The 22,774-nt window shown below is 46.7% G+C and overlaps 1 protein-coding gene across 7 annotated transcripts in view; it reads right to left on the minus strand.

The window, feature by feature from the left end:
- The window catches only part of LOC120899623 (rap1 GTPase-activating protein 1), a 161,100-nt gene that overhangs the window by 61,351 nt on the left and 76,975 nt on the right, over nt 1–22,774 (minus strand). For all 7 annotated transcript variants that reach the window (XM_040305672.1, XM_040305675.1, XM_040305674.1 and 4 more), the window contains one exon: nt 4,865–5,075. In XM_040305672.1, the coding sequence (XP_040161606.1) occupies nt 4,865–5,075 (211 nt within the window). The remainder of the gene's footprint in view (nt 1–4,864; nt 5,076–22,774) is intronic.

Raw genomic sequence — 22,774 nt, forward strand, 5'->3', positions numbered from 1 at the left:
TCTTTGAGCTATTACTGCCACCTTCGAGGATTAAAGACGAGGCGTTGGAGAGGAACAAAAGGGGAACGACAACCTCCTGCCGGAAGATTATGGGTTTTTGATCGTTTTGAGTATGTGTATCGTGGCCGTTGGTTTTTTTCTCTCTCTTCTCTTCCTTTAATTTTGGTTTGTTTGCTGGGTGTGACCCAAGTCACCGGCGGGGTTTATGTGGTCGGCTTATTGAAGGTTCTTTTTTTTGAGGCTTTAAAAAGCCGCAGGAAACAGCACGAGGTGTTACAGTTTTCTATTATTCTTGGCCTTAAGGCTAATGAATCGTAAACTTCAATTGGAGCAATTTTTTTTTTGCTGCTCTGTATTATTATTCCATTGCGCTTAAGGCGTTTATTTTGACATCTGTTTTTGGAGGTGATTTTGTTCCTTCTTTTCGCTGTTCGTGTTGTTTTTTGTTTGAATGATCGACACTTAACTACTGTTTTCGATTGCTTGAAGTGATCATGATCATGTGTTTTTGTCTTCTCTCTCCCGTTTGATCCCAACATTTCACCACTTTGTTCTCCTTTTTTTGGAGTCTTTAGTTTTGCTTGTGTAGGAGAGATGCGTGGCCAAACTCAATAATGTAGGCCAAACTTTAACACTTCAACAAAACTATTCGGGTTAGCCCCTCAGCCGAAAACGAACAGGGAATAGTTTTTGTAACGGATTTTTCACTCCCCATAAAATCAGCCACCTAGAGACACAAAAACACACAACACCACTCGCTCAAGCAGGCTCTTCAGAGTGTGCTCGAGTGTGTTTTTTTGTGCCCGCCAAATCCAGCGCCGATGTGCGTTTTTATCGCTCTCAAAACAAAACGACACTCAGCGGTGGTGGCGGAGAACAGACCGATGCACCTTTTTTTTTTTTTGCTGCATCCCAATTCGAAAACTGCATCCCAACTGGATGGCCTGCGAGTGTGAACCACTGTACACAGAGACACACATTCACTCACTCTATGTTCCAGCTGTATGTCCCAACAAGTTGGGATAACAAAAATCGAGACACATCGGACCAAAACGGATCGTAAAATTTTATGACTTTGTTTTCTCGTTTTCCCATTTCCTCTCGCCGGGCTATTTTTGAGTGGAAAAAACGAGGGTTGTGTGGTACACTTTCAATCAGTTCCATGCGAGCTCTAAAAGCTGGCCAGCTTATCAATCTGCGCGAACACGATCCCACCCGATCGGTGGTGGCTTTCGAGCCAATTTAGAAATATGAAAACAATTTGAAAAATTTTAATCCCCCACCCAGGGACACGTACAAAACGGCGTTTTTTTTGCGGGGGGGGGGGGGGTTTAAAAGGGTTTTCGGGTGCCGAGAGGTTTATGACTTTTTATGACACACACGCGAGACCCGGTTTGGGCGACCGCGAAGCCCTTCTGCACAGCACAGCTGTTGCTTCTAAAGCGCTTCTTTTGCGCCGAGCGATTGCCAACAGCATCACAAATCAAAGCTCGTTCTGCTCGCAAACAAACCGCGCGTGTTAGATGTGTAGAACACGAACTGAACACAAATTATCAATACTTAAGAAGAGTGTGTCGCGCGCGCACGAAAGGTTAAGCCCAGGCTCCGGGTGTGTGGATGGGAAATTTATTTCCACTCACAGCGCGGGATGTTGCTAGGGCGATGGTTACGTTTCCCGCCGGCTGCTGTTGTGTAGGACGATGGTTTCCGGAAACCCGGTGCGGATTTATGGATTTATGGACGGCCCAACGGTCTTCTGTCTGAACACGACTAACACACGTTTTACACGCCAACGCTCGAAAACCTCGAAACCGATTATGCTTGAAGCTGGTTGGGCTGTCTAGAAGGAAACGAAAGGAAAAAGGCAGAGGTCACACACATTGCATGACCGGCTCGGGTTATGTGTGTGTGTGTGAGTGTGTGGCTTCTTCCGATCCATCTTCCGGAACAGGTGGGAACATATTTTCCGTCCGCTGCCTTCGAGGGGTTCCCTCACTAACCTAATTTCGTTCCTGCACACCGCACTGTTGTGCCCCCATTTTGGCATCTCGCTATACCGCGGAGCAGGCAGCAATTCAATCAAAAATGATAAACGGGCACACAGCGAACAAAAATGCGGGGAAGTCGTGGTTGCGTGATGGACTTTTTTTTATTATTTTTTCGCTACTCTCGCAAGCAAACATCCAGGAACGTAGTCTTGATGAACGAGCGATATAAAGCGGTTAATAAGGGTAAGTTTTTATCAAACATTGCATAATTGCAGGCGGTTTGAAGACTAACAGGCACGTGTGCTTCAAAAAACGCCCACATGTATGCAATTTTAATGGCAAAGAAACGTTTTTAATGAATCAATGCCACCTGGGGTAAGCTTTTCGACGGAGCAACAAGCAAAAAAGCTTAACATGTAATACTTTTCCTTTTGTCCGTACCATCTTCCCACCACAAAAAAAAAAAAAAAACAATCGCGTCTACGCGGTTGGCATACGACGTTTCCCCTGGCGACAGACCATATTGTAGTCGTTGTCGTCGTCGTCATCGTTTGTCATGAAAAATTGGAAAATGTGATCGTTTACATTCTCATCGCCGTGTCGCCAAGAAGCCACACTTCACTGCCGTTGTTGTTGCTGGTGTTCTTATCCTTTTTTTTTTGTTGAGTGCCCATCATTCATCATGTTTCCAGCGTCCCGTATCTGCGCCTATACCACACATACCTGAACACTCGCGCATATCGTAGATTGCGTGCTCAATCGGTTATTGAATTTTCCCTCAATAAATAAGCCCGCGAGACAGCCAAAATAAAAGACACCAAGGACAGATAAAAAAACAAGCTGCTTCTTGAACTCCACGAAGCGGAGGAGCACTTTCCAATGCTTAGTCATGGAGAAAATTGAACATTCCTTGTAATACCTTTCCTCCGTAATATGTTCTCCCTTAGGAGATCTTAAAAGACAAAAGGCAAAAGTCCCTTCGTGTCCACACGAAAACCCACAATGTCATGTTTCAGTAGAAAAGGAAGCTCAAATAATATCAATTTAAAAGCCCCACCTACCGACGGGGAAACCACAAAAATTCGAACAAATCTATATCCTATTGGGACATCCACCGGTAGCAACTCTTTTGGGACATTTAATCCGCTTTTTACACAGCTAATCACTCTGCTACCTTTGCTGGAAAACCTACTTCCTTCGAAAGAAGAAACCTGTCCAGAAAAGAAGAGGAATATAATCCTTTCCATCCAGTCTTACGGTAAGGATATCGATTTCAAAGTCCAGTCCAATGTTCCAGTGCCCAGCTGACGGCTTCTGTTCCGTTCCAATTCCGGTGTTCGTGCAACAGATTGTAAGACACGACACGCCCGGCATTCCTACTGCCGATTTCGATTTTGATTGCAGCAAAACGGAAGCTGTGTGATCTCACAGAATTGAAGCCACCCAACCGTTTTATTCACATTCTCACCCCCAGCCAGCGGGGGGAGGCGAACAAAACGAATGTTAAAGAGTAACGCACCGAACACACCGACACATTGACATTGAAATATGTACCACGTCGTTCTTACATAGGGCCACGCGCTCGCACAGCCCGATTTCAGATGGAAATAAAATCCAATAAAAATAGGTGCGACCTTACACACTCTACCTCGAATTTGTTTGTAGCGATTGTGGCCCCTAGGCTACAAATGGAAAAAACACACCGACAAACGTTTAGCTCATTTCAGTGAGGTGTGAAGCTTGAACACGGCTTGAACATTATAAAACTAAATCAGTTTCCTTCCCCGTGTCTTTCCGGCGTCTTTCACGCATCGATAGACAGAGCAAGGCACGCGCACTGCGCCTTCGTTTTGACGGGGTTTCCTTAAGACGTTTAAAGACATTGAACTAAGCTGCGCGCGGTGAACGATCCTGTGGTCTAACTTTCAATCAATGTCCAAACAAATGGAATGGTTATTAAATGGGACTACGGAGCAGTGTACAGCGCACCACAACGCACGGAAACCTTTAAAACAGGGCTCATATTTTATCGCTTTATGGTGGTACACAACGCAGCTACATGCTAGCCTAACCCCATCCAGGGTTTTATGAAACATAACGTGTAAAAGTCTTCCCTTCACCCCCAAGGTTGCATGGGCCGCGGCGACAGTTACGAATGGGCGCACGGTTTAACGGTTTTTGCTCGTTCGTTCGTTCGTGTGTCGTCTGTCTCATCCTAAAGGTGGCTCTCGTTAGTATAAGCGGCTGTCAATAATCGTGTCGCCAAATTGAGCACGAGTACGCAGCCGATAAGAAGGCACGAGGAGGATATAAGATCGCTTGCGATTACCTTTTGGGCGCACTGAACCGCAACGGACCCGGAGCTCTGAAGGTCGCAGAAAACACTTGCTCGGTGGTTGACGGAAATGGCCGGCTCGTGCCAGCAACGATCGCGTGCCACCAGCGATAGGCGAAGAAAGCTTCCACCTGAGCACTGCTGAGCACTCGTCCAATAAACCGTCACACCCGTGCACTTCAACGAGAGGAGGATACAGTTCATAAAGCGAATTGCAAGCTGCAACACGACCGAATTGCATCGCCGTCGTTACTGCGACGTTTTGTAGTGTGTGTGAGAGTATAAGCGTGGCACGTGAATGAATAAATTAAAGCGATCTTCTTGCCTTCTTTCACTCTTCTCTACAAGAATAAGACGAACTATTGTAACTCGCCATTGCGACTGCCGTGCGACCGAAAAATAATTAAAAACGTATAACCTTTTTCCAAAGTGGCGGAAAGGCTTACACACTAATAACCGTAATAACGATGATCGAAAGGGGCAAAAGAAGGCGAAAAAACTAAGGAAAGGATACACGAAATGGAAGAAGCAGTTTACGCACCTGTGTGAAGTACGACGGTAGAACGCAGCGCTGATCGTCCAGCCGCGAGCACTGGACGCGCTCGAGCAGCTCGAACAGATCGTGCGTTGCGCCGCGCAACCGGTCCGGGCTGGTGGTGGCGCTCTTGCTGCTCGGTGCGGTCGTGCCCGCGGACAGTCCATTCTGTTTCGCGTTTGCCGCTGCCGTCGTCCACCCGCCCATATGTTGACGCCTGTGTGTGGGAGAGGGAGAGAGAGAGAGAAAACAGTGAGTCAATTAAATGAAGCCTTTAATGTGATATTAATTATGTTTTATCTACGAATGGTCACCATCTACTACAACCGTCACCGTCATTCATTCAATGAAACTACTGCGGCACAACAGCGAACGAACTCTCAAAACCCACCGACGGATCGGATCAATGTCAAGAGGGTCCTTAACTCGCAATGATTGATCGTTGCGTTTGTGTGTATGTTTTCATCATTTTTCCATCACTTTCGAGCGGCCCCAAAACCGGCGAACTAATTGCCCTCACCGGTGCCGACGCTACGCTTTTCTGTAGTGACCTCATGATGCAGACACAAGGGAAGACATATAGACGGCGCTACTGCTGCTGCAGCTTGTTGCACGACTACTGCAGCAACTGGTTCCAACTCGGAGCGATTACATCTACATCAAAACACACGAACGTGTGGGGTGTGGTGTATCAGGGATTAGAACAAATTAATTTAATCGCATCCAAAACAGACACACACCGAGCCTAAACACTGTTTGGGTCTAAACCGACCACCATCATGGTGGCGGCGGTGTGCGCTCACGTTTGTCATTATTTGCTGACAGCTTTAATACAAACGGACGACGTACATGGTGGTGGCCCTCGGTGGTGCTGGTGCCACGATTAATGATCGTTTACCGATCGCTGATTAATTGTTACAACGAGAGAGAGCGGTTAGGTACTCCCACCCAAGGGTTTTGGTGGTCGTTTTGAAGGAGGAGAAATAGTCTGCACATATCAGTACTGGCAGCAACAAATGCAACCGTAGATGGAACTGCAGAGCACTCAAACGTCCCCAGAGAACGAACCTAAAAATGCAACTGTAATTGGACGATGATGATGTATGAGCACGTCCTTTGCCGTCTCCTAACTAGCCCGGTTGATTGATGGTGCCATGATAAGGACATTCTTTCGACAGCACCACATCAAGCGAAAATTAAATTCCATTGAAAATATTGAACTTTTCCTGAAATTGCGTTCAAGTCTGAAATTTATAAACCTCCAAAGCTGTCTAGGTAAATTCTCTCCGAAATTCCGAATGGTTTTGTTTACACCCCGAGAAGTGGTGATGTTCTCCACTTGAGCGGACGCTAAAATCCGTTAATCCCTCTTCAAACATTCATTATCTCGAAGGTGTAATAATGTTCACACAAAAGCCCTTCCCCGGAATCCTTGATGCATCCCTCCTCTTTTGATTGAAGTCTGGCGACTGGCAACTCTCCAAATTGCACCTAAATCCGGTCCAAATGAAGTCCACAGCCAGTGGACAGTGAGGACTCGGGAGTGTTAGCGAAAAAATGCCCTTCCCGAAAGAGCAACCCACTCGAAAGTCGAACTCGGACTGTTTGTTATTGTTGATGGTGCTGCCTGTCAGTTTGCAGTGCGTTGAGGTTATGCGCACATATGTGTTTGTGTCTCTATGCGAGCGAGAAAGATTTATTCATAATCAGCAACGTGCAAGAGGCGACAGGGGGATGATTTATGCACGTAACACCCCTTTCTGGAGGTCCAGATAGACCAGAGTTGCAGCAAAGGGATACCCTTTTATCGAAAGCCCAGGGAAGCTGTTGAAGGACACAATTCGAACGAGCGGCCGCTTGGTTGGTGCGTGTGTAATGCCAGTTGTAATGCGCGTAAGTGAGCATCTCTCCCCCAGTTCAACTCGTTCCCGAACGTCCGAATCGATGTTTCGTTTTGTACCTTTACAGCAACAAGAGCAAAAAAACAAACACACCCTTTAAAAAGAGGGAGGGTGACGTTCGGAAATGGAAATAGATCACACGCACACACGAGGTGCTCTTGTTGTGTGTTTGAAAGCAAACGGCGAATAATTTTTCATAATCACCAAACATTCAAGGTTTTTTTTTTATGTGTGCGTACTTGAAAGATTCCCTCTTTTGGTGTATTATGCTGAAAGGTGGTCAAACTGTTATGGATGTGTGTCTCATGCCTACCCCGCTGTGAGAGGCCAGAAGTACGGCAAAAGTGAACAACCCCCATTGTATCCTTCCTGGCACCCCACCGGACGGCGGCAGCAGAACACAAAATGGCTAATGAAATTCAACTCAGCCCGAACGGAATCATAACCCTTTTTTTGCTCGCTAACACTGACACTACCGGCTTTTTTACCAATTTATTTTTGTTTCCATTCCAAACCCGCAACACCACCTGTCCTGTATACGCTTTTTTGCTTGATAGCTGATTCCGTGAAATTTCCACCGTTGGGTTGGGATTTTCCCTTGAACTCCCTGGTCCCGTCACTGGTCAAAGTGGAACGCTCGAACCACACTCGGACCGGGTCAGACGTCCACAGGGTTTGATGTTGAGTTCCCTCTCTCTCCCTTCCTCTCCTAGCTTCCTTTCCGCCGTTCCAGTTGCACTCAATGAAGATCATCTGCATATTCTGAAGTGCGCACTCCGGTGGTGCACTGCGCGGACGCTCCACACTCGTTATTATTGCACTGCTGCAATGGTTCACATCTTTGCTTCATCGCTTCATCGCTGACCAATGGTTGGTGCCTGTGTATAAGTGGTGGTTCCGGCCCACGCGCCCACTTGGTATAGCCCCGTATTTCCTGGGATCTTCGCAATTCCAATCCCTCGGCAGGGCCTCGGACGTTGTGTTCGTTGTGCACTGTTGCATAACAACCAGGTCAGTGTCTGGAATTGGAACCGATTTATCAGCCCCCTCCTCCTCTGGTTGGCGGTAGTGGTGATCTTTTCTGCCGGGAAGAAGGGGAGGAGGAGGAGTTGGAGCAGGAAGAAGATGCTTGGGAATATGTATATTCAAATATGGTTGATTCTCCAGTTTTAACTGACAGACCAAAACCAAAACCTACCGAGCCGCCCTAGCTGCAACTGACAGGCTGCATACATACAGTCAGAAGGTAAATACGAATGGACAGAGTGTTTCAGACCCTCTCTCCCTTCTCTCTAACCCTTCGTTCCACTCTTATTGTATCTCGTTTACCATCGCGCTCTGTTGCAGCACAGTACCGGAAGTACTTGCTCACTTGCTTGTGCTTGTGCAAAATTTATCCCTCGGCACTATTTTTTTTTTTTTGTTTGTTTACCTCTGCATGTCATTCTATTCGCAGAGACGCAGAGAGTTTTCTATTATTGTATTTTTTTGAACTGCAAACTAACGCGGGCTTTGATATTATCCGGAAATGTAATCACACACACACGATCGGTGTTGAGCCTCTTTTTTCTTTTTACTCCGGAGGTGTTTTATGACTTTGATCGGAGTATAAACATTGAATATCAAATATATGTGTCACTAGAATTGTATGGGTTCCCCGTCGTCTGGTGTGGGTCTCTAGTTTGCAATTTCAATTCTGCAACCTCATTTGCATTTCCAGGGCAGAGAACGAGACCTTCAAAGTTGTGTGTTTTCTGTACTTGTACTTTTAATTGCAATATTTGACAGTTATGTGTGTTTTTGAAATAGATTCCTTATGGCCCATAAAACTATGAAATATGCAACGATGTGTGTGTGCATGGCATTGCATGGTATAGTGCGTTGTGCTTGAAGAGTTTCGCATAAATTAGTAATTTAGAAGATTTAAATTACCGAATGGCACTTATTCGGTGTATTTTAATTTGCTGCTCTGCTGATGCATCTTGTGCGGCGGTACCTTTAGGGTCCTTCAACAACAACAAAAAACGGGTCACGCACACCCCAAAACGTCCCAATCAATCCCAATCTGCGCTCTGGTGCATTCAGTTCACTACTCGATTTGCATTTTATACGTTCTGCTGTGTTCAAAGCCTCTCTGATTGAAGTGAGCCCGGAAATGAACTTTTTAATTTTCACTGATCCAATCTAAACACCATCTCTCTCCCGGGGAAGACCCCTGAACGATGACACAACCTCACGAACCCTCGCTGTTCCAGCAACGGGATGGGATAGCTGTTTTGCATACGGGCGTGCCGGCGTTGTTGTAATGCTTCAACTCAACCCTTGGGTTTTATCGAGAGGCGCACCCGAAAAATAGGTTACAAAAAAATGATTTAAATGTTGTTGGTTCTTTGGCAGCTTAATTTGGAACAGTGTCATCATTGGCGCAATGCGCTTAAACAAATATTTAGCACTGTGTCGAACTGCGGTTTCAGATTAAACAGTGTGATACGGGGAGCAGCAAAAAAGGAGCAACAGATCAATTTCTAGATAAATAAGCAAAAGTGAGGGCATTAAATTGGAAGGATTACCTTTAAACAAATGATTTGACTTAGAAATTACTTCTACGTGGAGCAAAACAATCAACAGCGCCTTTCTTTATTAAAAGCGAACAAACCCCGAGCAACGCGCCCATTGTTTCCATAATTCTTCATCTTTGCTCCAATTTGGTCTAATCCCTCAGTCTTTTTTCGTTCGCAGCCAGCTTATAAAAATCATCACCTGACAGGGGAGGTAGGTAGCGGGACGTGTTGTTTGATGAAATTTCCCGACCAAATCCGTAGGGATAATCTCTTCATTCTATCTACGTTCGTTCGCATTTGAGTTCATCTTTTCCAACAACACCCCGAACACACGAGCGCGGTGGACTACTGGAATCGGGGTGGTTTAGAGACCTATGCCACCTTGATTCCACCACCACCACCACCCGCCTCTCGGGACAGGACAAGGACTTTTGCAAGCGATGTTTGTGTGCGTGAGCGCCCTCGAACCGAGGTTCAGCGCCGTTACACGGTTGGCTGAACTGATTGAAACGTAACGCGGCGTTACACAGCCTTCAATGACGCACCGTGCGGCCTAGGTTACCCCGAACAACTCCGGTCCCGTCGATTGTTTGCAGTTTGATTTTGATTTAATTATTTTTTACGCTACGTAAACGCCGACTACACTCGGTCCTTCTAAACGAGGCGAGGCGAAAGGGAGAGGGTTGCTGCAAAGAACTTCCGTTCTTCCGGCTTGTGATGGAGTTGGCAAGTATTACACTTTAAAAGTGCATTTTCAATATGATCCAACGAGAATGGAACTCATCTCATTGGGGGGAAAATCCATAATTCAACCAGTTTCTATTTGCTCGATCGATACGTCAAAGGTTAAGCACATGGCTGCATACTGACCCGGTTCGAAATAAAAAAAAAACATCGACGAACCGCCACACACAGCCAGAAACACGCATTAAGCTCAATCAGCGGCAAATGATGGTGACCTTCGATTCCGTGTCGAAGGGTAGATGGGCAATTTGCCATTTTAATACAAACGTGTATCACATATAAACCAACACAACTGCCCATGCATACCACACTCTTCTCAAAGGATAACAATTAAAAGCTAATGCACGAGAGATTGTGCCATAAACATTCTGGGCCCGGCTTTGGTTGTAAACTTTTAATGCTGCATTTGCAACCAAACAAACATCGGGACGGGCGAAGGCGACGAACCCGACAGCGAAGACGACGGTTGAGAGAAGCTGATTAGCCTGCACGGTGCAGGCGCGGTTGAGTTATGATGGAAAGGAATGATTATTTACACTCCCAAGCCCGGTATGCTTACTTTTGCCCAGGGTTACACAGTTGTCAATGCAGCATGAACGGGCGCCTTACTTTTGTTTTGCAACGACCCCAGAATGGAATGGATGTTTAAACTTCCTTACGACCGTGTTGGAATAGGAAAAATCAATTTACCATCAATTGTAACTATCATTTGCAAGCCCAAACAGAGGATGCACACGTAAACAAATCCGGTACGGTCTGCTTCACTCTCGGGTGCATTATCTGCAACAATCTGCAGCCGACGATTTCCCAGTCCCAGTCCAGTGTTGTCCCACGGTTTCGCTAAGCCTCTCCGATGCACAACACATCATTATCGTGTTTGCGGTGGTGCTGCATTTTTCCCAGTTCTTAAGCGCGTTCCGCAAAGCCGCGCGAAGCAGCGGGAGGTGTATTTTTGCATAATAGTTCATAAACCTCTGAACGATAATAACAATAAAATTCGACACAGCAACACAGTTTTCTCGACAGCCTGGCTTCTTTTATAAGGCACAAATTGAGGTGCCCCTCTTTTTCGTTCCCTCTTCCAGAAAGGAATCGATTAATGATGTCTTACATCCCGTCGCCGCCGCGTTTCGTGTCAAGAAATGGTACCACACACACACGCACGATGCCGTTTGATTGCAGTAGGGACGGAAACAGAACAACCGTACGACCCTTTTCTTCTCTCGCAAAGTTGCTGTTTCCTGCAAGTTTGGGTTGCGCGCAAAAATAGAAGCGCAAACCCCGAAATTTTCATGTCATGCAATCATTTATCACCTGCACAACCTTAACCATCATCCTCATCATCATCATCGACTTTCTGTTACAAAAGGAAATTACAAATGACGATGCGGTCGCTCGTTCTCGGGGGATACATTTCTGGCGATTGAGCATTCAAATAATAAGTCTCTTTTAGCGGCTTTCCCTTCAAACTAAATCCTTTTTCCACATGCATGCAAAGCAACAATCATATACCATGCTAATGCTTTCTTTTCTTTTTCCACTCGACAAGACGACGATGGGTGATTTTCGGGTGGGGATTGGGAAAAAATATGATTCTATAAAAAGCCCGGCTCGGTGAAAGCGTAATTGTTTAGCGCCATTGTTTGCACGAGCTGGAAGTTTGTGCGGTCGTTTAGAGGGAACGCAAAGCGAAGCAAGGAAAAAAGCAAAGAAAGGGTGAGCAGCAGCTTCCACAATTTCATAACGGGCGCTATTAAGTGATGTTCTTTGCTGTGCAAATCTTTCTCCGTAAGCTTGATGCTTGTGATGGTTTGTGATGATCTTAAATCGTGCGGGATTATGGGATGTATTACCATTCTTTGCTCACACACACACACATAAAATATATATTTTTATGTGTTTCATCAACTAGCAGAGTGCTTACGATGCTTCAAATGAGCGCTTAAAACCCTGTCATACACGCGAGGTGAAAAATGCGAAAATTAAATATTTCACACGCATAAAACCATCGAGCAAACCCCGTCACAGCCGGTCCCGGGGTGGTACAGAACTTTACAGCCTTTGCCCATTTGTTTCTCTGCTTTGTTCTGGATGTCTAATGCTGCTGTGTGTAAGAGATATCTTCTTCCGCATACGCTTAGGAAACAAAAAGAGGAACAAAAAACACGGTTTCACGTACTCCCAAGGTATGCTTGGACGACATTCTTCCGCCATTCCCTTTAAGTGACCAACGCGCTGACGTTCCTTTGTAACACACACCAAAAAAAAGTCACATTTCTGGAGCTGCCCAATTATGAGCGTGCCAAAATGCTGGCAATCTCCAGCAAACAGAACCGCTATTTAATAAAAAAAAAAAAACAACACGACCGAACCCGCCAAAATCATAAATCAAGAACTTTTAATAGCCCTGTAATAACAATGACTACGCACATATCCTCCCCCTTTGTGTGTGTGTGCGTGCCTGAGTCCAACGGCGCGCCAGAGGGCAGTTTGGGAAAAATTACTCGCCAAAAAAAAAGAAAAGGAAAGGAACGGAATCCACCAGTTTCCCCCTGCCAACGATTCGAAACTCAATGCCTCCGAATGCAACAATTTCACGGCAGCCAAGACGCACAGCCCGGCGGCAAGCACAACACACCTTGAAAGGCCGGCCGAAAATCGGTCCACGGTTCCCACCAACACACCCCTTTTTTACGCTCAAACTCTAAAGCCCAAGCGTGAGTAAAAAAAAAACCCATATGCGCGAAAGATTTAGATAGTTCTTACGCCCGGTTTCCTCCTCAATTCTTTCTCCGCGACGCGACAGAATCGACAGATTTGAATACAAGTTCTATTAAACAATGGCTCTCGTACGGCAGCAAAACAACTTTCACTTTGCCCACGGTACCCTACGGCCAAACGAAAGGGAACGAAAAGGAGGGACGCCAAAACTCTCCCTACTTTCTTCGCGCGCTTCTTATCCTGCTTTATCGCGCCACGGCCTAGGGGTTTCTGCGACCTTCCCTCCGCGTTCTATTAGACCGTCAATTGTGCGTGAGATGCACGCGAGCCGCCGTCTTGTCAACGCAGCGATTTGCATTGTTTTCGGGCAGGGGAGAAATGGTTTTAACAGGGGAAAAACCTCCATTGAAAAGACGCGGAAGGGAACAGGGCAGCGTGCGGCACCGTCCGTTAGGTTTTTTTTTTTTGGTTTTTTAGATCGCGACGCTAATCGCGAAACAAGTTCCATCGAACAAGTTATGCACAACAACGGCAAGAACGCTCGACGCGTTCGTCAATCAACCACTTGGAAATCGTTTGGCCGATGGTCGCTGAGACGCTCGAAACCTCCTCCCCCTTGTGCGCACACACCGGGAAAAGGGAAAGTTGCTTTGTAGCGTCCGCGCAAACCATTCCCTGCTCGCGCGCGCTATGGGAAATTTGTTTTTCTTGACCGGATTGCATTTTTTTTCACTTTAATAAAAGTACCATTAATCTGCCTCCGTACGCGGTCCTTGATTTTTCATTGCTGTCCAGTGAAGAGGGGGAAAATGCACACAGCTTGTAACGGCTTTAATCTTCCAGCAGGAAAACCTTAAGATGACCATCATCATCATCATCGTACGAGAAGGAAAGTCGCACGACCGTTCAAAGTGTCCCTTTTAGCTCCGCGCGCGCGCACAAAAGACGTAAAATGTGAGTGGAAGAAGTTGGAAGATTAAAGAGGACCCTTGAAAAAAAAGTATCGAAAGAATAAGCGAATCGATCGAACCGACGTTCGCGGTGCTTGATTCTTTAAGGCAAGAAGAAGAAGCGAAAAAAAGTCAATTTATTTTCCCGCTGTCAGCCCGCTTCAATCGAAACGACGCGCGCCGTCCAAAAGTCAAGTGTCACTCACGGGCTGCAGTGCTGCCTGGTTCGCATAGTACCAGCATAATTTGCGTGAGAAAACAACAACGGCAACAAATCCGATCGAAAGCGGCGGAAAAAGATGCTTCACACACAACACACCGTCGTTTTGCTCAGTTGGCGTCCATTTGTGCGACCGTCCCGTTGTCACGCAACGCACTCTTTGATTGCTTTTTATTTAAGGAGTTTTGTTTTTCTATTATTTTTCAAACTCCTAATTCTCCTTTGGGACGCCAAAAAAGGATCTTCAGAAGGGTGACGCATTATACATGGTTTGCTCAAGAAGTTTTGTGCAAACGCGAAGAATTAAAATGGCAACGATCTCCTTGCAAGCGTTTGCAAAATATTTTGAAAAACACTTTGTCAATCAATTTTTACGATTCTGGTGGCCACCCATTAAAGGAATTTTATTTTCCCCCCCACCGGAGCAGGACTGCCAATTTCCAAAACCTCGTAAAAGTTCCCCCTTGCAAATTAAGCTACTTCCTGAATTACCGAAACCGTTCAAAAGTCCCGATTTACATTTAGCGAAGGCCCAAATTAGCAACCCACAAAAAACCTCCCCACGCCGTCCCCGCATTATTGGCCGGAAATCAATTTTACCCTTTGCGAAACAGGACGAAGTTACTTCTCCATTTCTTATGTCGCTTACACACACAGCCCTTAAGAAACCCTGTTCAAACTGTTCGCCGAAGGTTTGTATCCTCGAGAAGAACGCCCCGAAAAGTCCAATTCCAACTAACGAAATCGGCCAGGCCAGGCGAGCGCAGTGGTGGCGGTAATTGCAGTCTTTGCTTGGTAAAGCGTGAAAAAATATGGGGGACACTTAATGCTTTTTTTTTGGTCCAAAGTGACAAAAAAAGGACGACTGTGTACGGTTATTTTTGCCGCTGTGCCCTCCGGGAGGGACCAGGACGACACGCCAGCGTCCGATCAAGGAAAATGTGGCACAAAACAAAGTCAAACGGGCGAACGATCGTTTCGCTTACCGCAGCAGGACCGCCAACTCTTCTCAATTTCGCCGGAAGGGGTATTTTTTGTATTGTTGCTGAGTTTCTTAAAACTCCTTCCTTTTCCAATGGGTAGTTGTTGTACGCTACTGCATCCTTTTTTGTGTCCTCTCAAGGTATCTTAACGCTTTCAACAGGAGGAGAAAGTCACTTGAAGGCGTTTCCCATCGATACTGCACACTTCCTTAAGGCGCTCGCTAGATCTCCCCCTTTCAAGCTTGATGATGGCAAAATAATGATCGATTTTTTGTCGTTGTTGGCCGTTTCTCATTTTCTTTAATGAGGTTTCGATTTTTCGAAGAAAAAACGTTCCGTACTCCTGGGTTTCTTCAATATCCACCTACCAGACATCCTGCTGGGGTTTGGGATCTATACTCAGCGGGCGGTACAAATACAAAACACACACACAAACACACACAAACGACGCATAGTTTATCCTAGTTTTCGTGAGTATTCCTCATTTCCAGTTCTGTGCCCGTTTTTTTGCGCCCAGAAAATGTGCTTTTGATTACTTTTCTTGAGCCACAAGGCGTGGGAATCAGCAATGGTGTGTGAAAAATCCTCCAAACCGTTCTCTATCTGAGCCTGAGCGTTGCGTTGTCTAGTGAAGCAAAGCAACAAAAAAAACCCTTCAATCGCAAACGGACATTAAAAGGTCCCATGGGCGGGGTACAGTTTTCCGGTTTGCTTGTGGTTATCACGGTGGTGTTGGTGTTTTGTTCCTCATTCTCAGCATCGTTCCAGCGATGCCTTTGAAGAATACGTCCTACGTCAACGCGTCAGCTAGCACCAATTTTGGCCAGTATTGATCCTCCTCCCGCTGGCTAGTTTTACGACCAACCTCCGGGTCCCTCGGGTCCCTTAGTTAGGTCCAACGAGTGACTGAATGCTGATTAGGTTTGCTTCCGGTCACAGCGCTGTGCCGCAAACACACACACACCGCTTTGTTCTCTCTACCGTTACATACGGTCATCACACACAGAACACTAATGGGCATTGTGCACCATTTTTGGACAGCACCGAACAGACAGACAGGCACAGCTACATTACGTATGCGTTCCGATTTCTATTGCCACAAACACGGGGAGGGAAGCGCATAAATCTGCAAACAAATGCTGTTTGCCAATCGTCCAATATCGACGCCCGGGACTCTTGGTACGACGCCTCCCGCTGCGCGTACAATGCTGTGTCCCTCCTCGGTTTTGTTGCAATATCCACCCAGCAAAAGGTTCATCTCCCTCCCCGTAACCATAACAATTACCGTGCTGCTGTTTCCGAGCAGTCCCTACGAGCGGGGCTTTGATTTAAGTTCGAAATTTCAGAAAATTAATTAAACCATTCTATTCATAATTGCACCATTCTGCATTGGGTGAAAGTCGAACGTCGAAATGTGTGTCTCAATTTGGATGATAAAGCCTGCAATTCCAATGCTGGTGAATGGAGAAACGAGAGGAGTGTACCGTGTGTCCCTTGAGGGTAGATGGTACTGGTCCTTGTTACTGAATGACTTTGACAGATGTAACCACATTGCATGTGCACCGTTGTTTTGGAACCGTGCGCATGCATGCAAGGAAGGAAGCTCTAGACATCAGGTAAATGCACACGAGATGCACATCCGAAACGGCATTGGCACGCTCGGGGGTGCCCTCAAGCGTGCGCTTCCGTGTCTGAACGATGTCGATGTGGTGTCGTTTGCATTTTTCGGCGTCCAACTTCAAAAAACGGTTGCCCGGGGGAGGTCATCCATCGAAAGGTAGTCAAATACCGTAACGACACGAGGAGAAGACTTCGATAAGGCCATCATTCAGTTTGGTTCTTTTGATCCCGTGTTTGACGATAGAATGATCTAGCGCTCTATCTCCGAACAAGAAGCTGGAAACTGTAATTCCCAATAGAAGCGAATGCCACACAGTGCTGGTGTGATGGAATTCATTCACCAAATTACACACGGCCCAAAGGGAATGAGTTGTTGCCCATTTAAATGATACGACTTCGTCTTCGATCGGACATGCTCAAAAAGCTTCCAAAATCTTGCCTCTCCACAAATGGGACGCTACGTGATACACCTGATACGATGTTTTGTCTGAATTTCCAGAGGGCGCCTAATTGTACATCCAGAAAAGGGAGAGAGGACCCAACTGCATCAAGATTAGGCGACGGTAGCGTGGGCCCAGCTCTTCTCCACGAATGCCCGAAGTTGAGTGGGTAGTACCGATGGCAAACACGGCACTGGAAATTTGATTCCGAACGCGTTTCAATCAGAGTCGCCAGACGGGGCGCGATCATCAACCGCGTCGCCATTAGTGCGCACGCACGATCCATAGTCTCCCCCCCGCACTCCCACATACACACTCGGGGTGGTTTGGAAAGTACCCTCCAGGGAGTGAACCGTTTTGTTTTGACCACCTACAGACCGCCCAATCCCACGCCGAGGCAACATCGATCGGGCGAAGAATTAGAATTTTTAATTTAGAACCCAACGCCACGCTCCAGCATTTTCAAAACCCCGAACAAAGGATCCCGGTGGACCTGTGGTATGTGCCGCCGGCTTTTGTCTCATTTGCTAATTTTGGGAATAAATACCTCACCGGGAGTTCGCGACAGTGCCGGTAGCCGCTTACGCGAAACGGGTGTTTTGCTGCCGTCGTCGCCGGACACCGGGGGTCTTAATTTCTGAAGAGGACGTTTTGGGGTGAAGAATCGCACCTATAATATCCCGCTCCAACAATCCACCACCTACCAAGCCGGCCAAGCTGCTACTACCCACGGGATACCCGAGCGACAAACAAACCCTCCGCTGTCCGCTGTCAATCCCTCGGCGGCAACTCGGCGTCTTCCAAGCGGCAAAACGCCCAAACGCAGCGAAATTAAGACATCGGAGCCGCATCCCAAAAACCCATCGGAGAGCTCCGGCGGAATCGGTCGTTCGGGTGCTGCTCGTCGCTTAGCATACTAATTGGATGGTAATTAGTGTCTCCACACCGAGCCAATCCCCGGAGCTGGGGTGGACGCGCGCGGATGGTAAATTGTTTTACCTTAATTAGCCTGAGCAAACGACTCCGTCACCGGAACTCGCGGAACTCAACACCTTCGAAGTAAGGGAAAAAACGGGCAGCGGAATCAAAAACCCCGCATCGGAGTCCGGGAGTTGATTGTATCTTCTAGGAAAGAGAGCCTAGAGCATCAACCAACCAGGTGAAAGCAAACAGAAAAAAAGACATCCCCTCGAAAGACTACAATCATCAGTCAAGAACACCAGTGCGAACCCACTCTGTGGGTAGTGTTACGCCACCTACTGTGGATATGGCCCTCCGGAGAGAGGATGTCTTCATCGCGCGGCACCACAAACAGCCACAAAACTTCATTGTTTTGTAGGTTCGGTAGTAGAATTTGGTTGGAAGTTTGATTTCCAGAACCGGAGCGGCTGTCTTTTCTGGAACCTACTGAACAAACCACAGTTTATTTGCATTCTCTCGCACACTAAATGGCGACCGCATCGTAGACACTGGCGCCATCCAACGTTTCGTAACCCGGAGCGCATCGTGCCGGTCACTTAATCAGCCCATAAATCAGGCAGTATCCCGCAATGCAACCAAATCCAACGGTCATTTTGGTGTGCGTATTTTCTTGGGTTCGTTGTTTACTTAAAAAAAAGGTCATTGCTGCGCAAGGCACTGTCTGCATCTGCTTTCTTCGTAGTTTAAGGGTTTGCAGCTCGGTACTTTCTTTGCAGCTTCTCGCGAGGTTCCTTTCTTTATTTATTTGTTGCTAGCAACGAAGCCTCTTAAACCTCGCGAGGGCTTAACGAACAAAATACCGCGAAGGGCACTGGCAAACGTTCACACAGCCGAAACAAGACAGCACAGAATCGCCCCATAATCCTTCCCAATTTTTTGGTGATGTTTGCTCATCCAACTATCTTTCCACGCCCTTTTTCATACGCCGGCTACACGGCAGGACACACACACACACACACACACACACACACACACACACACACACACACACACACACACACAAAAGCGCACCCATTTGTTTCAATTACAGAGCACACCGAATTTGTGCAGCTCGTTTGCGGATTGTCGTTTCTTGACCTGTGGCCGTTCCCGAGTACAGCGCTCTGACCACAACCGTGACCCCTTTTTCTCTGTTCTAATCCTATCCCGGGACTCGTGTTTGACCGTACAACAGCCGGCCTGTTTTCCCACCACCAAACTACCTGGCCCTGGTCGCCACACTGGTCGCACCGAAAATGGAACTGTAACGCGATACATCCCTCCCGGGTTTCCAGCGCCCGGGTTGTATGCAATCCGGTGCATCAAAAGCACACTTTTACGCGGAGAGGGCGCGAGCTTCGTTTGGTGCTGTGGTTATGTTGAAGCACACCAAACACAAAAAAAGCGGGAGGAATTTTAATTTACACCCAACAACGCTGACCAGTATTACAGCACGAAGTGCAGCGAAGCGATCAAGATGAGTCTTTTTTTTATGTACCAAACAACAGTGGTGTGTTGGGTCCATCTTCCCATTCTCATTGTGCATTCAGCCCCCGAGCTGTGTGTTGATTTGCGGCCGATCGGAACGGATTTGGAACGGAACCGAACCAACCAAACCGTAACACGCAACACAACGCTCGGATTTTTTTTTGTAAATCAACCGGTTATTTGTTTATGATTGTCACGTGTGTAAAGTGATCCGCACAGAACAATACACCAGGGCATACCATTGGAGCTGGGATTTATTTTAAGTCATCCAATGCATTCGTAATGCGGCAGCAGAGGCAGATAAAAAAAAAGAGAGAGTTGGAGTATAATGGCACTAACGGCGGGTTCTAACGATTTCCCGATTGAATTCTATCACCTTTGAAAAGTCGCCCCGTTGGGGTGTTAAACACAGCTACAAAAACGCCCAAAAAAGTGACCCTCAAACAACGACGTAAAAAAGCCACAAAATCAAACGCGAACTGTCCACTGGCACTCCACTCCCGGGGAAACTCTGCTGCGAAGCATTTTAATTCCTTCGATAGCACAGAAACACACCCCAGCGAAAACGGCCCGAACCTTTAGGGAAAATAAATCAACACCAAAACGGGTAATGCGATATGTTTGCTTTCAATTATTTTCTATTATTTCAATAAACACGTTCCCGTGTCGTAGGACGCTGGCAGCGCTGGAAACAGAGCAAAAAGGATTTACCTTTTCACTCGACACCACGGACCGATGGTGATGTATTGTTGTTGTTTTCTTTTTGTATTTTTCCTGTTCCACGCGTCCTTTTTATACGGTTGTCAATATTTATGCGATTTGAAACGGAATACACCACCAGCACACACCGACTCATGCGTTCATGTGTGTACGTATACCCGTTTTAGGAAAAACTTTTGCCTAATTCCTAAAAACTTCTAAACTTCAAAATGCAACTGGATGGTGCATTCGTCGCTTCATCGTTTCACGGTCGCACCACAATTAGGGGCTGACATGAACGACACAGTGGATGTGCGAAACGAAACCGAAAATAAAACAAAACTCCACACAACAGTGCCTGGCGTCTGGGGAAAATCCTCTTTCAAGCTTCGTTGGCAATGGCTTTCCGTTTTCCTGGGTACACCGTGTAACAACAACAACAAAAAACACGCATCCACACCACACCCAGGGGAACACAAAAATATGCAAATTGAAAACGATACTCTTGCACAGAAGGCCCTTTTTCCCCGTGCGGAGAGCTCTCGGTGTGCCTGATGAAGTTGTCAGAAGAGCGGTGCAGCGGCGATGGAACTGTTGCAGAAATGCAGTCAGAAAACGGTGCAGCTGTGGATGCTGCGTTCGTGGTACACGTGGCACCCGTTGTTCGTGGCACGTGGTAGAAGAGAGAGAGAGAGAGAGGAACAGTGGGAGAGCACGATGGTTCTGTTGTTTGCAGTATATGTTTACGGAAAATCGAGCATTTCAAGAGACCCACCAGTTTGGCCTACGCCCTCTAAACACAGCCCCGTCGAGAGCCCTGAATTAAGCGCCAATTATTGTTTAATCAAGAGTGGCCAGAGCCCTCTCTCGCCCTCTCTCTCGCTCCCGGATATCCCTGCCCACGGTCGTGGAAGTGGAATCGGAAATTTATCGGAAATTAAAGAACACTAGAAGCCGAAAATTATAGGGCAAATAAATCAATCCCCCCTCTGCCACTGCGTGCATTCCCACTATGGCGTCTGTGAGGCGCAAGCAAGAGCGTTTGCGCATCTACTTCAGTCGGCCACTCACGTGTGCGCGTAGCACCAGTAGCACACACTACACAACACACAATGATCGAGAGGGACGTCCAAAACGAAAACACTCGACCGACTGCAATTCGTTTGTGATTTCGTTGCCCCACACGCTAAGCACTTTTGCTGGATGAAAATGTGTGCCGCCTGACGTTTGTAAGTTAGATTGCGCAAAGCGTCATCATCATCTTGCGCATTAAATTAGACTGCACAATTGTGCACAAAAAAAAACATAAAAAAGACGTTTGTCTCGTGTTGAATGGGACGCTCATCTTTCTTTTGCGAAGCGGAACGATGTTTCGTTGTTGTGTTGGGTGTTTTGTTTTTTTGCGAGACAACAAAAAAAAATACCAATTTTCTCGCTCGTAATAGCAATGGCAACAAGACAAGGGGCAATCTATCGCCAAAACAAGCGCTTAAATGGTGCTGTTGGCACTTTATTTTTTAGTACGCGCATTAAATTGTCTCTACAATCACAGGTGAGAGAGAAAAAAGCGCGAGAAGGTGTCAATCACTTTACGCGGCGACACGGCAACGCATCGAACGGCAACGCAACAGCCGAGCGCGATGAGGCACGATTTGCCTAAAGCTAGTTAAATAATTTATTTTTTCTTTCCTTCGATCGCAGCCATCGCAGTGTCACCCATTGGCCCCATCATGGCGTCCAAAATGTACGCGTATGTGGTAAACGGTTTCGATGCGTGAGAGTGCGATGCGCGTTTTTTTGAGCGAATGTTGCGCGTTTGCACATTTACGATGACGAAATTGAGCGCGCAATCTCGACGCGAAACTGGAATAGGAGAATCACTGGGAATGGAACGCTTTCTTGGAAGTTGCCCCTCAGTCACAGCAGCTATGAGACATCGGATTACGGATTCTGTTTGCACACACAGCCCCCGGAGACGCTGCAAAAAGCACTCGTCGATCGTCGTGGTTGATCATCGTTGCATCTACCCCACACACGGTCACGGTATCTTAATCATCGCCATCTATGTGTCATAAAGCCATAAAAAGAATCGATCTTTCTACCCCTGTGCGTTCCGCTCAAAAAAGGTAGCACGGTATTTAACGGATGCACCTTACAGGACACTACCACAAGCCACCTTTTGCTGTTAATCACCATCAATTACTGTCCCCGAAAATTGCCTTCTTAAGGGGAACACATAGATGATTTCTTGTGTTTTTAGAGCTCTATTTTATGTCTCTTAATGTCCCATCGTTTGACAGTTTTTTTCCACTCTCCCGAAAACAAGACGGTTTGATCAGGATCATCGGAAAGAAAGACATCAACATTTGGGGTAGACGATCACGAGAGCAGCATTAAATATTCCACCAGCACTAATTCTGTCTCCGCCTTCCGAAAAATCGGTAACAAGAAATAAAGGACACACACAAGCACACCATTTTAAAGGTGATCGCGACCCGATGACTTCTAAACCACCTGGCAGCGGCCAAACGACGAACCTTTTCTCTATTTCTGGCTCTCCCATTTTTTCGGTTTCGGTTTCGGCCTTCCCGATTGGAATTTATTTATTACTTTCGTCGCTCATTTAATA

This window comes from Anopheles arabiensis, chromosome 3, assembly GCF_016920715.1.
Source record: "Anopheles arabiensis isolate DONGOLA chromosome 3, AaraD3, whole genome shotgun sequence".
NCBI classification, from domain to species: Eukaryota; Metazoa; Arthropoda; class Insecta; order Diptera; family Culicidae; genus Anopheles; species Anopheles arabiensis.